Source organism: Pleurodeles waltl, chromosome 4_1, assembly GCF_031143425.1.
Source record: "Pleurodeles waltl isolate 20211129_DDA chromosome 4_1, aPleWal1.hap1.20221129, whole genome shotgun sequence".
NCBI classification, from domain to species: domain Eukaryota; kingdom Metazoa; phylum Chordata; class Amphibia; order Caudata; family Salamandridae; genus Pleurodeles; species Pleurodeles waltl.
Window position 1 is genome coordinate 5386180 of NC_090442.1, and position 17527 is coordinate 5403706.

The window sequence follows — 17527 nt, forward strand, 5'->3', positions numbered from 1 at the left end:
GTGCAGTAAGATGCAGTGCAGTGTACACAGATCCCTCGGTGCAGTAAGATGCAGTGCACAGATCTCCTCCTTAACACAAATGATGACCACAAACACCCCAGGGCCGGAAGGAAAGCCCCCCAGAGGTCCCCGGATAGAAGAGCCCAGCTCAGCCCGGCTCCTGGCAGAGATTCCTCACAGTGCAGTAAGATGCAGTGCACAGATCCCTCAGTGCAGTAAGGTGCAGTGCAGTGCACAGATCCCCTCTTTAACACAAATGATGACACAAACACCCCCAGGGCGGGAAGGAAAGCCCCCAGACGACCCCGGGTAGAAGAGCCCAGGTCATCTCGGCTCCTGGCAGAGATTCCTCACAGTGCAGTAAGATGCAGTGCAGTGTGTACAGATTTCTCACAGTGCAGTAAGATGCAGTGCACAGATTCCTCAGTGCAGTAAGATACAGTGCAGTGCACAGATCTCCTCTTTAACACAAATGATGACCACAAACACCCCCAGGGTGGGAAGGAAAGCCCCCCAGAGGCCCCCGGATAGAAGAGCCCAGCTCAGCCCGGCTCCTGGCACAGATCCCTCACAGTGTAGTAAGATGCAGTGCACAGATTCCTCACAGTGCAGTAAGATGCAGTGCACAGATCCCTCAGTGCAGTAAGATGCAGTGCACAGATCCCCTCTTTAACACAAATGATGAACGCAAACACCCCCAGGGCCGGAAGGAAAGCCCCCAGAGGTCCCCGGATAGAAGAGCCCAGCTCAGCCCGGCTCCTGGCAGAGATTTCCTCCAGGATTATTCAGTCTATTTCTACAAACACAGCAGAAGGTGCTGACAATCTCCTACCTGAGCAGAAACCTGTGCAGACATTTCCAGGCTCTCTCCTCCTCCTGGGGCTGGGGGGGGGGGGGCAGGTGCAGATTTGGGGTCTGTGAGGGTCTGAAGATGAAGATAACTGCACAGACAGACAGGGGGTCCTTCCTCCTCTGCAGCAGGCTGGACACAGAGGGGGAACCCGGAAGTGACGTCACATCCGCTGCTGGTGCTGTCTCTGCCGCCGCTGACCCGGAAGTGGAAACCCTTCTCCCTTTCATACAATGTGCTCAGTGGATTCATCAGCAGGCGAGGAGCGCCCTCTGGTGGCCGCTGACGGAACCGCAGGCTTCGGGGATGTGTGAAAGAGAAAGTCCGTTTGGTAAGGTGGAGGCGGGTTTCCTCTTCCGGGTCAGCGGCGTCAGCGGACAGGCGGATGTGACATCACTTCCGGCCGCTCCCTGCCGCTCTCTTGCTGAGGTGAGTTCTCTTCAGTGTGTGAGTGTCCCCGGCGCGGCTGCGGACGCAGCGTTCTCTGCGTCTTGTGTTCTCTGCGGAGTTGTCCGCGGCCGCGGCGGAGGGATGACGGACGCGCCCGGGGATGGTGAGCGGTTCACACCCGCACTGCGGGTACATTGTTTTAGGGAAGCTCTGCTAGGCGCAATCCTTTCATTAATTCACGGGATGGGCTTGGACTTCACCCCGGGAGCATCTTGTGCTGGAGCTGCGGGGGCCCCCGGGACAGAGGGAGGGGGGCCCCCGGGACAGAGGGAGGGGGGCCCCCGGGACAGAGGGAGGGGGGCCCCCGGGACAGAGGGAGGGGGGCCCCCGGGACAGAGGGAGGGGGGCCCCCGGGACAGAGGGGGGCCCCGGGACAGAGGGGGGCCCCGGGACAGAGGGAGGCCCCGGGACAGAGGGGGGGCCCGGGACAGAGGGGGGCCCCCGGGACAGAGGGAGGCCCCGGGACAGAGGGAGGCCCCGGGACAGAGGGAGGGGGGCCCCCGGGACAGAGGGGGGCCCCGGGACAGAGGGAGGCCCCGGGACAGAGGGGTACCCCGGGACAGAGGGAGGCCCCGGGACAGAGGGAGGGGGGCCCCCGGGACAGAGGGGGGCCCCGGGACAGAGGGGGGCCCCGGGACAGAGGGGGCCCCCGGGACAGAGGGAGGCCCCCGGGACAGAGGGAGGCCCCCGGGACAGAGGGAGGCCCCCGGGACAGAGGGGTACCCCGGGACAGAGGGGGGCCCCCGGGACAGAGGGGGGCCCCCGGGACAGAGGGAGGCCCCGGGACAGAGGGGTACCCCGGGACAGGGGGGTACCCCGGGACAGGGGGGTACCCCGGGACAGAGGGAGGCCCCGGGACAGAGGGAGGGGGGGCCCCGGGACAGAGGGGGGCCCCGGGACAGAGGGGGGCCCCGGGACAGAGGGAGGGGGGCCCCCGGGACAGAGGGGTACCCCGGGACAGAGGGGGGCCCCGGGACAGAGGGGGCCCCCGGGACAGAGGGGGGCCCCGGGACAGAGGGGGGGCCCGGGACAGAGGGGGGGCCCGGGACAGAGGGGGGGCCCCGGGACAGAGGGGGGTCCAGGACAGAGGGAGGCCCCGGGACAGAGGGGCACCCCGGGACAGAGGGGCACCCCGGGACAGAGGGAGGCCCCGGGACAGAGGGGTACCCCGGGACAGAGGGGGGCCCCGGGACAGAGGGGGCCCCCGGGACAGAGGGGCGCCCCGGGACAGAGGGGCACCCCGGGACAGAGGGGCACCCCGGGACAGAGGGGCGCCCCGGGACAGAGGGGCGCCCCGGGACAGAGGGGCGCCCCGGGACAGAGGGAGGCCCCGGGACAGAGGGGTACCCCGGGACAGAGGGGTACCCCGGGACAGAGGGGTACCCCGGGACAGAGGGGTACCCCGGGACAGAGGGGGGCCCCGGGACAGAGGGGGCCCCCGGGACAGAGGGGGCCCCCGGGACAGAGGGGGGGCCCGGGACAGAGGGGGGGCCCGGGACAGAGGGGGGGCCCCGGGACAGAGGGGGGTCCAGGACAGAGGGAGGCCCCGGGACAGAGGGGCACCCCGGGACAGAGGGGCACCCCGGGACAGAGGGAGGCCCCGGGACAGAGGGGTACCCCGGGACAGAGGGGGGCCCCGGGACAGAGGGGGCCCCCGGGACAGAGGGGCGCCCCGGGACAGAGGGGCACCCCGGGACAGAGGGAGGCCCCGGGACAGAGGGAGGCCCCGGGACAGAGGGGCGCCCCGGGACAGAGGGGCGCCCCGGGACAGAGGGAGGCCCCGGGACAGAGGGGTACCCCGGGACAGAGGGGTACCCCGGGACAGAGGGGGGCCCCGGGACAGAGGGGGCCCCCGGGACAGAGGGGGGCCCCGGGACAGAGGGGGGGCCCGGGACAGAGGGGGGGCCCGGGACAGAGGGGGGGCCCCGGGACAGAGGGGGGTCCAGGACAGAGGGAGGCCCCGGGACAGAGGGGCACCCCGGGACAGAGGGGCACCCCGGGACAGAGGGAGGCCCCGGGACAGAGGGGTACCCCGGGACAGAGGGGGGCCCCGGGACAGAGGGGGCCCCCGGGACAGAGGGGCGCCCCGGGACAGAGGGGCACCCCGGGACAGAGGGAGGCCCCGGGACAGAGGGAGGCCCCGGGACAGAGGGGGCCCCCGGGACAGAGGGGCGCCCCGGGACAGAGGGGCACCCCGGGACAGAGGGAGGCCCCGGGACAGAGGGAGGCCCCGGGACAGAGGGAGGCCCCGGGACAGAGGGGCGCCCCGGGACAGAGGGGCACCCCGGGACAGAGGGAGGCCCCGGGACAGAGGGAGGCCCCGGGACAGAGGGGTACCCCGGGACAGAGGGGGGCCCCCGGGACAGAGGGGGGCCCCGGGACAGAGGGGGCCCCCGGGACAGAGGGGGGGCCCGGGACAGAGGGGGGGCCCCGGGACAGAGGGAGGTCCCGGGACAGAGGGGGGTCCAGGACAGAGGGAGGCCCCGGGACAGAGGGGCACCCCGGGACAGAGGGAGGCCCCGGGACAGAGGGAGGCCCCGGGACAGAGGGAGGCCCCGGGACAGAGGGGTACCCCGGGACAGAGGGGGGCCCCGGGACAGAGGGGGCCCCCGGGACAGAGGGGCGCCCCGGGACAGAGGGGCGCCCCGGGACAGAGGGAGGCCCCGGGACAGAGGGAGGCCCCGGGACAGAGGGAGGCCCCGGGACAGAGGGGGGCCCCGGGACAGAGGGGGCCCCCGGGACAGAGGGGGCCCCCGGGACAGAGGGGGCCCCCGGGACAGAGGGGGCCCCCGGGACAGAGGGGGGGCCCCGGGACAGAGGGGGGCCCCGGGACAGAGGGGGGCCCCGGGACAGAGGGAGGCCCCGGGACAGAGGGGCACCCCGGGACAGAGGGGCACCCCGGGACAGAGGGGCGCCCCGGGACAGAGGGGGGCCCCGGGACAGAGGGGGGCCCCGGGACAGAGGGAGGCCCCGGGACAGAGGGGGGCCCCGGGACAGAGGGGGGCCCCGGGACAGAGGGAGGCCCCGGGACAGAGGGAGGCCCCGGGACAGAGGGGGGCCCCGGGACAGAGGGAGGCCCCGGGACAGAGGGAGGCCCCGGGACAGAGGGGTACCCCGGGACAGAGGGAGGCCCCGGGACAGAGGGGGGCCCCGGGACAGAGGGGGGCCCCGGGACAGAGGGGGGCCCCGGGACAGAGGGGGGCCCCGGGACAGAGGGGTACCCCGGGACAGAGGGGGCCCCCGGGACAGAGGGGGGGCCCGGGACAGAGGGAGGCCCCGGGACAGAGGGGGGGCCCGGGACAGAGGGAGGCCCCGGGACAGAGGGGGGCCCCGGGACAGAGGGGGGCCCCGGGACAGAGGGAGGCCCCGGGACAGAGGGGTACCCCGGGACAGAGGGGGGCCCCGGGACAGAGGGGGGCCCCGGGACAGAGGGGGGCCCCGGGACAGAGGGGTACCCCGGGACAGAGGGGTACCCCGGGACAGAGGGGGGCCCCGGGACAGAGGGGGGCCCCGGGACAGAGGGGGCCCCCGGGACAGAGGGAGGGCCCGGGACAGAGGGGGGGCCCGGGACAGAGGGGGGGCCCGGGACAGAGGGAGGCCCCGGGACAGAGGGGGGCCCCGGGACAGAGGGAGGCCCCGGGACAGAGGGGGGCCCCGGGACAGAGGGGGCCCCCGGGACAGAGGGGGGCCCCGGGACAGAGGGAGGCCCCGGGACAGAGGGGTGCCCCGGGACAGAGGGAGGCCCCGGGACAGAGGGGGGCCCCGGGACAGAGGGGGGCCCCGGGACAGAGGGGCGCCCCGGGACAGAGGGGCGCCCCGGGACAGAGGGGGGCCCCGGGACAGAGGGAGGCCCCGGGACAGAGGGGTACCCCGGGACAGAGGGAGGCCCCGGGACAGAGGGGGCCCCCGGGACAGAGGGGGGCCCCGGGACAGAGGGAGGCCCCGGGACAGAGGGAGGCCCCGGGACAGAGGGGCCCCCCGGGACAGAGGGGCCCCCCGGGACAGAGGGGCCCCCCGGGACAGAGGGGGGCCCCGGGACAGAGGGGGGCCCCGGGACAGAGGGGGGCCCCGGGACAGAGGGGGGCCCCGGGACAGAGGGAGGCCCCGGGACAGAGGGGTACCCCGGGACAGAGGGAGGCCCCCGGGACAGAGGGAGGCCCCCGGGACAGAGGGGGGCCCCGGGACAGAGGGGGGCCCCGGGACAGAGGGGGGCCCCGGGACAGAGGGGGGCCCCGGGACAGAGGGGGGCCCCGGGACAGAGGGAGGCCCCGGGACAGAGGGGCGCCCCGGGACAGAGGGGCGCCCCGGGACAGAGGGGCGCCCCGGGACAGAGGGGGGCCCCGGGACAGAGGGGGGCCCCGGGACAGAGGGGGGCCCCGGGACAGAGGGGCGCCCCGGGACAGAGGGGCGCCCCGGGACAGAGGGGCGCCCCGGGACAGAGGGGCGCCCCGGGACAGAGGGGCGCCCCCGGGACAGAGGGGGGCCCCCGGGACAGAGGGGGGCCCCCGGGACAGAGGGGGGCCCCCGGGACAGAGGGAGGCCCCGGGACAGAGGGGGGCCCCGGGACAGAGGGAGGCCCCGGGACAGAGGGGGGCCCCGGGACAGAGGGGGCCCCAGGACAGAGGGAGGTCCCGGGACAGAGGGGCGCCCCTGGACAGAGGACGCCCAGGGACGGAGGGAGGCCCCGGGACGGAGGGGCGCCCCGGGACGGAGGGGCGCCCCGGGACAGAGGGAGGCCCCGGGACAGGGGGGGGGGCCCCGGGACAGAGGGGGGTCCAGGACAGGGGGGTGCCCCGGGACAGAGGGGTACCCCGGGACAGAGGGACTCCCCGGGACAGAGGGAGACTCCCCGGGACAGAGGGGGACTCCCCGGGACAGAGGAGGGCCCAAGACAGAGGGGTACCCCGGGACAGAGGGAGGTCCCGGGACAGAGGGGCGCCCCGGGACGGAGGGGCGCCCCGGGACAGAGGGGGGCCCCGGGACAGAGGGGGCCCCCGGGACAGAGGGGGGGCCCGGGACAGAGGGGGGGCCCCGGGACAGAGGGAGGTCCCGGGACAGAGGGGGGTCCAGGACAGAGGGAGGCCCCGGGACAGAGGGGCACCCCGGGACAGAGGGAGGCCCCGGGACAGAGGGAGGCCCCGGGACAGAGGGAGGCCCCGGGACAGAGGGGTACCCCGGGACAGAGGGGGGCCCCGGGACAGAGGGGGCCCCCGGGACAGAGGGGCGCCCCGGGACAGAGGGGCGCCCCGGGACAGAGGGAGGCCCCGGGACAGAGGGAGGCCCCGGGACAGAGGGAGGCCCCGGGACAGAGGGAGGCCCCGGGACAGAGGGGGGCCCCGGGACAGAGGGGGCCCCCGGGACAGAGGGGGCCCCCGGGACAGAGGGGGGCCCCGGGACAGAGGGGGCCCCCGGGACAGAGGGGGCCCCCGGGACAGAGGGGGGGCCCCGGGACAGAGGGGGGCCCCGGGACAGAGGGGGGCCCCGGGACAGAGGGGGGCCCCGGGACAGAGGGAGGCCCCGGGACAGAGGGGCACCCCGGGACAGAGGGGCACCCCGGGACAGAGGGGCGCCCCGGGACAGAGGGGGGCCCCGGGACAGAGGGGGGCCCCGGGACAGAGGGAGGCCCCGGGACAGAGGGGGGCCCCGGGACAGAGGGGGGCCCCGGGACAGAGGGAGGCCCCGGGACAGAGGGAGGCCCCGGGACAGAGGGGGGCCCCGGGACAGAGGGAGGCCCCGGGACAGAGGGGTACCCCGGGACAGAGGGGGCCCCCGGGACAGAGGGAGGCCCCGGGACAGAGGGGGGCCCCGGGACAGAGGGGGGCCCCGGGACAGAGGGGGGCCCCGGGACAGAGGGGTACCCCGGGACAGAGGGGGCCCCCGGGACAGAGGGGGGGCCCGGGACAGAGGGAGGCCCCGGGACAGAGGGGGGGCCCGGGACAGAGGGAGGCCCCGGGACAGAGGGAGGCCCCGGGACAGAGGGGGGCCCCGGGACAGAGGGAGGCCCCGGGACAGAGGGGGGCCCCGGGACAGAGGGGTCCCCGGGACAGAGGGGGGCCCCGGGACAGAGGGGGGCCCCGGGACAGAGGGGGGCCCCGGGACAGAGGGGTACCCCGGGACAGAGGGGTACCCCGGGACAGAGGGGGGCCCCGGGACAGAGGGGGGCCCCGGGACAGAGGGGGCCCCCGGGACAGAGGGAGGGCCCGGGACAGAGGGGGGGCCCGGGACAGAGGGGGGGCCCGGGACAGAGGGAGGCCCCGGGACAGAGGGGGGCCCCGGGACAGAGGGAGGCCCCGGGACAGAGGGGGGCCCCGGGACAGAGGGGGCCCCCGGGACAGAGGGGGGCCCCGGGACAGAGGGAGGCCCCGGGACAGAGGGGTGCCCCGGGACAGAGGGAGGCCCCGGGACAGAGGGGGGCCCCGGGACAGAGGGGGGCCCCGGGACAGAGGGGCGCCCCGGGACAGAGGGGCGCCCCGGGACAGAGGGGGGCCCCGGGACAGAGGGAGGCCCCGGGACAGAGGGGTACCCCGGGACAGAGGGAGGCCCCGGGACAGAGGGGGCCCCCGGGACAGAGGGGGGCCCCGGGACAGAGGGAGGCCCCGGGACAGAGGGAGGCCCCGGGACAGAGGGGCCCCCCGGGACAGAGGGGCCCCCCGGGACAGAGGGGCCCCCCGGGACAGAGGGGGGCCCCGGGACAGAGGGGGGCCCCGGGACAGAGGGGGGCCCCGGGACAGAGGGGGGCCCCGGGACAGAGGGAGGCCCCGGGACAGAGGGGTACCCCGGGACAGAGGGAGGCCCCGGGACAGAGGGAGGCCCCCGGGACAGAGGGGGGCCCCGGGACAGAGGGGGGCCCCGGGACAGAGGGGGGCCCCGGGACAGAGGGGGGCCCCGGGACAGAGGGAGGCCCCGGGACAGAGGGGCGCCCCGGGACAGAGGGGCGCCCCGGGACAGAGGGGCGCCCCGGGACAGAGGGGCGCCCCGGGACAGAGGGGGGCCCCGGGACAGAGGGGGGCCCCGGGACAGAGGGAGGCCCCGGGACAGAGGGAGGCCCCGGGACAGAGGGGCGCCCCGGGACAGAGGGGCGCCCCGGGACAGAGGGGCGCCCCGGGACAGAGGGGCGCCCCCGGGACAGAGGGGGGCCCCCGGGACAGAGGGGGGCCCCCGGGACAGAGGGGGGCCCCCGGGACAGAGGGAGGCCCCGGGACAGAGGGAGGCCCCGGGACAGAGGGAGGCCCCGGGACAGAGGGGGGCCCCGGGACAGAGGGGGCCCCAGGACAGAGGGAGGTCCCGGGACAGAGGGGCGCCCCTGGACAGAGGACGCCCAGGGACGGAGGGAGGCCCCGGGACGGAGGGGCGCCCCGGGACGGAGGGGCGCCCCGGGACAGAGGGAGGCCCCGGGACAGGGGGGGGGGGCCCCGGGACAGAGGGGGGTCCAGGACAGGGGGGTGCCCCGGGACAGAGGGGTACCCCGGGACAGAGGGACTCCCCGGGACAGAGGGAGACTCCCCGGGACAGAGGGGGACTCCCCGGGACAGAGGAGGGCCCAAGACAGAGGGGTACCCCGGGACAGAGGGAGGTCCCGGGACAGAGGGGCGCCCCGGGACGGAGGGGCGCCCCGGGACAGAGGGGGGCCCCGGGACAGAGGGGTACCCCGGGACAGAGGGGTACCCCGGGACAGAGGGGGGCCCCGGGACAGAGGGGTGCCCCGGGACAGAGGGGCGCCCCGGGACAGAGGGGCGCCCCGGGACAGAGGGGCGCCCCGGGACAGAGGGGGGCCCCGGGACAGAGGGAGGCCCCGGGACAGAGGGGTACCCCGGGACAGAGGGGTACCCCGGGACAGAGGGGGCCCCCGGGACAGAGGGGGGCCCCGGGACAGAGGGGGGCCCCGGGACAGAGGGAGGCCCCGGGACAGAGGGGGCCCCCGGGACAGAGGGAGGCCCCGGGACAGAGGGGGGCCCCGGGACAGAGGGAGGCCCCGGGACAGAGGGGTGCCCCGGGACAGAGGGGGGTCCCGGGACAGAGGGAGGCCCCGGGACAGAGGGAGGCCCCGGGACAGAGGGGCGCCCCGGGACAGAGGGGCGCCCCGGGACAGAGGGGCGCCCCGGGACAGAGGGGCGCCCCGGGACAGAGGGGGGCCCCGGGACAGAGGGGGGCCCCGGGACAGAGGGGTGCCCCGGGACAGAGGGGCGCCCCGGGACAGAGGGGCGCCCCGGGACAGAGGGGCGCCCCGGGACAGAGGGGGGCCCCGGGACAGAGGGGTACCCCGGGACAGAGGGGGCCCCCGGGACAGAGGGGGGCCCCCGGGACAGAGGGGGGCCCCCGGGACAGAGGGGGGGCCCGGGACAGAGGGGGGGCCCGGGACAGAGGGGGGGCCCGGGACAGAGTGGGCCCCCGGGACAGAGGGGGCCCCCGGGACAGAGGGAGGCCCCGGGACAGAGGGAGGCCCCGGGACAGAGGGAGGCCCCGGGACAGAGGGGTGCCCCGGGACAGAGGGGCGCCCCGGGACAGAGGGGCGCCCCGGGACAGAGGGGGGCCCCGGGACAGAGGGGGGCCCCGGGACAGAGGGGGGCCCCCGGGACAGAGGGAGGCCCCGGGACAGAGGGGGGTCCCGGGACAGAGGGGGGCCCCGGGACAGAGGGGGGCCCCGGGACAGAGGGGGGCCCCGGGACAGAGGGAGGTCCCGGGACAGAGGGAGGTCCCGGGACAGAGGGGCGCCCCTGGACAGAGGACGCCCAGGGACAGAGGGAGGCCCCGGGACGGAGGGAGGCCCCGGGACGGAGGGGCGCCCCGGGACGGAGGGGCGCCCCGGGACGGAGGGAGGCCCCGGGACGGAGGGAGGCCCCGGGACGGAGGGAGGCCCCGGGACGGAGGGGCGCCCCGGGACGGAGGGGCGCCCCGGGACGGAGGGAGGCCCCGGGACAGGGGGGGGGGCCCCGGGACAGGGGGGGGGGGCCCCGGGACAGAGGGGGGTCCAGGACAGGGGGGTGCCCCGGGACAGAGGGGTACCCCGGGACAGAGGGACTCCCCGGGACAGAGGGAGACTCCCCGGGACAGAGGGGGACTCCCCGGGACAGAGGAGGGCCCAAGACAGAGGGGTACCCCGGGACAGAGGGAGGTCCCGGGACAGAGGGGCGCCCCGGGACGGAGGGGCGCCCCGGGACAGAGGGGCGCCCCGGGACAGAGGGGGGCCCCGGGACAGAGGGGTACCCCGGGACAGAGGGGTACCCCGGGACAGAGGGGCGCCCCGGGACAGAGGGGGGCCCCGGGACAGAGGGGGGCCCCGGGACAGAGGGAGGCCCCGGGACAGAGGGAGGCCCCGGGACAGAGGGGGGCCCCGGGACAGAGGGGGGCCCCGGGACAGAGGGGGGCCCCGGGACAGAGGGGCGCCCCGGGACAGAGGGGGGCCCCCGGGACAGAGGGAGGCCCCGGGACAGAGGGGGGTCCAGGACAGAGGGAGGCCCCGGGACAGAGGGGGGTCCAGGACAGAGGGAGGCCCTGGGACAGAGGGGTACCCCAGAACAAAGGGGGGCCCCGGGACAGAGGGGGGCCCCGGGACAGAGGGGGGCCCCGGGACAGAGGGAGGCCCCGGGACAGAGGGGGGTCCCGGGACAGAGGGAGGCCCCGGGACAGAGGGGTGCCCCGGGACAGAGGGAGACTCCCCGGGACAGAGGGAGACTCCCCGGGACAGAGGGAGACTCCCCGGGACAGAGGAGGGCCCAAGACAGAGGGGTACCCCGGGACAGAGGGAGGTCCCGGGACAGAGGGGCGCCCCGGGACGGAGGGAGGCCCCGGGACAGAGGGAGGCCCCGGGACAGAGGGGCGCCCAGGGACAGAGGGGCGCCCCGGGACAGGGGGGAGGCCCCGGGACAGGGGGGAGGCCCCGGGACAGGGGGGGGGCCCCGGGACAGGGGGGGGGCCCCGGGACAGAGGGGTGCCCCGGGACAGAGGGGTGCCCCGGGACAGAGGGGGGCCCCGGGACAGAGGGGTACCCCGGGACAGAGGGAGGCCCCGGGACAGAGGGGGGCCCCCGGGACAGAGGGAGGCCCCGGGACAGAGGGAGGCCCCGGGACAGAGGGGGACTCCCCGGGACAGAGGAGGGCCCAAGACAGAGGGGTACCCCGGGACAGAGGGAGGTCCCGGGACGGAGGGGCGCCCAGGGACGGAGGGGCGCCCCGGGACGGAGGGGCGCCCCTGGACAGAGGACGCCCAGGGACAGAGGGCTACCCCAGGACAGAGGGGCGCCCCCGGACAGAGGGAGGTCCCGGGACAGGGGGGGCGCCCCCGGACAGAGGGAGGTCCCGGGACAGGGGGGGCGCCCCTGGACAGAAGGAGGTCCCGGGACAGGGGGGGCGCCCTTGGACAGAGGGAGGTCCCGGGACAGAGGGGCGCCCCGGGACAGGGGGGTGCCGGAAAGGTCTCACAAGGTGAGGACACCCCTGTGCAGCGAGGCGTGCTTGGTTTGATCCGGACGTCACGGTAAGAGTAAATAAAAGAGCCGGGGCCAGATGTAGCAACAAACCAAATTGCGAGTTGCAATTTGCGAGTCCATCCAACTCGCAAATTGCAACTCGCAATTTGGTATGCAGTACGGTGTCTCAGACACCGACTGCGACTCGCTATGGGGTCGCAATGACCCACCTCATGAATATTCATGAGGTGGGTCGCAAATTGCGGCCCCATAGCGAGTATAGGCACTCGCAAACATGGAGGCCTGCTGTCGTCAGCAGACCTCCATGTTCGTGACTGCTTTCAAATAAAGCAGTTTTTTTTTTTTTTAAGTGTAGCCCGTTTTCCTTACAGGATGGGGACCCCTTCCAATTTGCGAGTGGGTTACCATCCACTTGAAGTGGATGGTAACTGCGATGCCATTTGCGACCACGTACGCGGTCGCAAATGGTATTGCATCCCACTGCGAGTCGCAAATAGGAAGGGAACACCCCTTCCTATTTGCGAGTCGGAAATGCATTTCGCGAGTCGGTTCCGACTCGCAAAATGCATTTCTGCATAGGAAACTGCGTTTTGCGACTCGCAAACGGCAAATTTTGCCGATTGCGACTCGCAAACAGTTTCCTACATCTGGCCCCCCGGGTGTCACTCCCGTCACGCTAGCAACCTACCCCCGGCCCAGGGCACGCGCTCTGATCTGAGGTCCTAACAAATTGGCGACGAAGCGGCGACCCGAGCGCTATCTTACCCGACGCGGTGCTCGGACACGCATCGGCTGGAGCTGCGAAGCGTCGGCTGGGTGGAGCAGACGCCTGACGCAAGTGCTGGTCGGAGCACTCGGGCGGCTGGTTGTGGCCGTGATCAAGGGCCTGCAGGAAATGAGCCACCTCATCCAAAGGTGGCTCCAGCGGCGGCGCACACGCCGGGCGAGCCGGTTGAGAGTCGCCGGCTCAGTGCAGTTGGAGACAGCCACGGTCCCACCCCCGACCAGCGTCTGGTCCCAGCACGTGTGGAACTCAACAGCGTACTGAAAGACAACTGCGGCCCACCCCCTGGATTGCATCGGACAGCTGACTCAGGACAGAGTCAGGAAAGTGCACACAGCTTATAGGCACACCGGTGACTGAAGGCACGAAGGGGGCACAGGCTACGCCCAAGCTCCTCTTTCTGCTTTGGGGAACCTGAGGACAGGTCAAGCCACATAACAAAAAAAAGAAAAATACAACGCTATGGCCATGTTCCCAGCGTTAAAGCCTTTTTTGATGGATGGGCCCTCATTAGCTCAAGCGGCAAAATGGAAATCATGGGTGGAGCGGCTAGAAAACTACTTTGTGGCGCTTGCGTTAGACCCTGGCAGGCAACGACGATGCTCCTGCATCTGGGTGGTGCAATGCTCCACAGGATTAGCAAGTCTGTGGCCGAAGAAGGACCTCCATTCACTTATCGAACCCTCAAACATGCAATTACAGCATATTTTGAACCTCTGGCAAACCCAGACTATGAGCGGTTCCTCCTCCATCAAGCCAGGCAACTACCGGATGAGTCAGTAGACACATTCTATGCAAGGCTGAGGAAACTAGCCAGCACATGTAAATTACCGGGCCCGGACAACGAAATAAGGGTGCAATTAATTCAAGGGTGTCACCCCACAAAACTATGGGAACATATTTGACAGATTCCTGGTATGACAATGGCTGACATGTTGACCATGGGCAGATCAAAAGAACTCTCCAAAGTAAGGGCAGCACATATGGAATCGACACTCGCACAAGCTGTTAAGGTAGAGCCGGTAAATGCCATCACTTCAGTGATCACAGCCAAGAAAAAAGACAAGACAAAATCAGCAAACACAAACCGATCATGCTACATGTGTGGATGGATTTTCCCACATCAAGGCAAATGCCCAGCCGTAGGGAAACAATGCACTAACTGTCAGAAACTAAATCATTTTGCCAAAGTGTCTCGTTCCACAACAAAATCCAAGGGAAACAGACAAAAGATGGGTCATGTTGCCAAGGCAATTCAAAACCCGATGTAATCCCCGACACGGATGATGATGATGAGCCTGAAGGGACAGTATACATCATCCATGCTACAGAACCAGGCAGCCAGATCAGGAAGAACATTACCAAATGCAAAGTAAAGGTGGCAGGTCATCAAGTAATATCACTAATCGACACTGGGGCCTCGATCAATATACTCGCTCAATCAGCATTCAATCAACTGCTGCATCGCCCTCCCCTTTGCCACACAGCGGTGCAAGTATTTGCATTTGGATCAACAACACTGCTCCCACTTGTAGGAGTCTTCACAACCGATATCGCTCATGAAGACACAACCTTACAAGCCAAAGTATATGTCACCAAGATAGAAACTGGGATGCTACTCAGTAGCCGCACTGCTGAAGAGCAAAAACTGGTGGTATTTGCATGCAGCATACACATTGGGGCACTGGAGAGCCTCGAAGAGGAGTATGCTGATATATTCAGAGGAATTGGCTGCATATCGACAAATCCATAGAACCGGTGGCCCTCAAACATAGACGCATAGCCTTTCACCTTCGACCACAGGTGGAGGCAGAATTAAGGAAACTAGAGGAGGCCGACATTATTGAAAAAGTGGAAGGACCAACACCATGGGTGTTGCCGATCGTAGTCACGAGAAAACCGAAACAACCAGGAGAGGCATGCATATGCGTGGAAATGCGCCTACCAAACGTGGCCATCAAGAGGGAACGTCATCTCACACCCACAGTGGATGACATAGTGGCAGAAGTCAGTGGCTCGAGGTGGTTCTCCAAAATGGACTTGCGCGCAGGGTATCATCAACTAATGTCAGCGCCGGAGTCACGCGCAATAACAATGTTTTCCACCCATGTAGGGAGGAGATACCGGTGCCTGAGTTTTGGGATCGCCAGCACGGCGGAAGTGTTTCAAGGCACGATAAGAGGTGTTTTGGCTGGTCTAAGGGCGTCATCAACGCGAGCGACGATATTTTGGTGCACGCTCTCATGGTAGAGACACACTTAAAGAGACTTTGAGCTGTTTTCCAACGTTTGCACCTAAATGGACTAACACTACACCGAGAAAAGTGTGGATTTCTGAGACAGGACATTTGCATTTTTTGGGTATCAAATTTCGGAGAAGGGTGTTCGGCCTGAGCCTGCCCCCACGTCAGTCACAGGTGTTCGCGGTTTTTTGGGCATGGTGACATATTGCGGGAGATTCATTCCAAACCTGACCTCTCTCACGGCCCCATTGCGGGAACTCACGAAGGCCCACACTCTGTGGGAATGGAATCTGGCACAGGAGACGGCGTTCCAAGCAACCAAGCAGGAACTATCTGCGGAAACCACATTAGTATACTTTCACCCTGCTAAAGACACAGAACTATCAGTGGACGCTAGCCCGGTAGGGCTTGGGGCTGTTCTGTCCCAAAAAGGAAAGGATGGTGAATGGGCACCCGTAGCTTATGCAAGCCCACATCGAAAAGGAGGCATTAGCGGTAAATTGAGGATGTTGTCACTATCATTTGTACATCCATGGTCACCCGTTCGTGATATGTATGGATCATAAACCCCTAATTCCGTTGTTTAACAAGACAGCGTCACAGCCTCCCCCCAGAATTGAGAAATGGATTCTTCAGTTACAAGGATATCAGTTCTCGGTGGTATACTGCCCGTGCACTCAGAATCCAGCTGATTACCTCTCATGCCACGCCAGGCCTGTCACAGCACTGGAAGAAGAAGAAGCAGAAGACATTGAGGAGTACGTACGGTTAGTGGTGGAGAGATCTAGGCCGCTGCCTGTGTCATTGAAAGAGATACAGGAGGCTACTCAGAAAGATGAGGTCCTACAGATGGCCATGTCATGCGTCACTGATGGGAGATGGCATCTGTTGAAGAAAAATTTGTCTCTTAGAACCGTGGAGGCAAGTACCGCATTGCAGGTACTATTCCACATTCAACATGAATTGGCAGTGTCTGCAGAAGACTGCCTTCTGCAAGGCAATCGTGTCTTCATCCCCCAAAGTCTGTGACAAAGAACGATTGACTTGGCTCCTGTCGCCCATCAGGGCATGGTAAAGACCAAATCAAGGTTGCGTAGTAAAGTGTGGTTTCCTGATCTGGATGCCAGGGTGGAACAGACGGTACAGCAGTGTCAGGGGTGCCAAATGGTGGGGCCGGCGGACCCCGCCACCTATCATTACGGAGCCCATTCCATCCATTCCATGGCAGCGAGCCAGTGCGGATCTAGGCAGCTTACCGGATGGACAGCACATGTTGGTCTTAATGGACGATTTCTCAAAGTATCTGGAAGTGGAACTGCTGGAGTCCGCCATCACAGAGAAGGTGGTACCATGTATGGAAAAGATCATGGCCACCCACGGGATCATCAGGAGTTGAGAACTGACAATGGTCCCCCATTCTCGAGCCATGAGTTTGCCCCCTACTTGGCTTCGCATGCAGTTCATCACCGTAAGATCACTGCGGTGGCCCCAAGCCAACAGAGAAGTGGAACGGTTTATGAGGACTTTAAACAAGGTGTTGCGAATTGCAGTAGCACAAGGGAGGAACTTGGACTGTGCTATTTTCGAATTCCTGAGGGAATACTGTTTGACGCCACACAGCACAACAGGAGTGTCCCCAAGTTCAATTTGCATGAGAAGGGAGGTGAGAGACACCATTCCTCAGGTAGCTGGTTCCACGACAATCCAGGATCAAGTGGAAATAAGACTACGAAATAGACAAGCACAAAATGATCGGATGTCGAAAAAGCTACAAGCTCATGTGAGAGACTTCTGAGTGGGAGATTTGGTTTTAATGAAGAACCGACATCCTGGTGGAAAGTTCAAAACTCCTTTTGAGCCAAATCTGAGGACAGTCGTCAGGGTGAAAGGTACTCTAGTGACTGTCGAGAAATGCCGAGGAAGTAACTAGGAATATTTCCTGTTTCAAACGATATAACTGTGATGAGCAGGTACACGAATCGAGTGAGATGACTGAGACATGCCTGGGAGGGAAGGAAGAGCTCATGATACCCTCCTCGTATGGGGATATCTGTCTGCCAATGTGTACCCAGCAAACCATAGAGGTACGTGATGTAGCGGGTACAGCACCAAACAGTGAGCCTGATCGGAGTGACGGCGAGAGAGGTCCTGAAATGCCCTCTGAGGTTTTGACCCCTGATGCCACACCTAGAAAAGGTTTGGACAGATATAATCTGCGTCCCCGAATTTCTGCCCCGGTGAAACTGAAAGACTATGGGGGTCATTCCGACCCCGGCGGGCAGCAGGTGCTGCCCGCCGGGCGGAAACTGGCAAAAGACCGCACCGCAGTCAAATGACCGCGGCGGTCATTCTAACTTTCCCGTTGGGCCGGCGGGCGATCTCCAAAAGATCGCCAGCCGGCCCAGCGGGAAAGCCCCTGCAAAGAGGAAGCCGGCTCCAAATGGAGCCAGTGGATTTGCAGGGGTGCGACGGGTGCAGTTGCACACGTCGCGATTTTCAGTGTCTGCAAAGCAGACACTGAAAATCTTTGTGGGGCCCTGTTAGGGGGCCCCTGCACTGCCATACCAGTGGCATGGGCAGTGCAGGGGCCCCCAGGGGCCCCACGACACCCGTTCCCACCAGCCTGGTTCTGGCGGTGAAAACCGCCAGAAACAGGCTGGCAGGAAGGGGGTCGGAATCCCCATGGCGGCGCTGCAAGCAGCGCCGCCATGGAGGATTCCCTGGGCCAGGGGTAAACCGACGGGAAACCGCCGTTCCCCTTTTCTGACTGCGGCT

General features: G+C 68.6%; 1 protein-coding gene across 1 annotated transcript; it reads left to right on the top strand.

Moving 5' to 3' along the window:
• The first annotated feature begins 1156 nt into the window (after positions 1–1156).
• Positions 1157–15781, top strand: LOC138288395 (collagen alpha-1(I) chain-like). The gene is made up of 6 exons (XM_069229956.1): positions 1157–1279; positions 1993–2058; positions 2307–3350; positions 7420–7476; positions 7825–7875; positions 15344–15781. The coding sequence occupies exons 1-6, from the start codon at positions 1157–1159 to the stop codon at positions 15779–15781; spliced, it is 1779 nt and encodes a 592-aa protein (XP_069086057.1).
• Positions 15782–17527: the final 1746 nt, after the last annotated feature.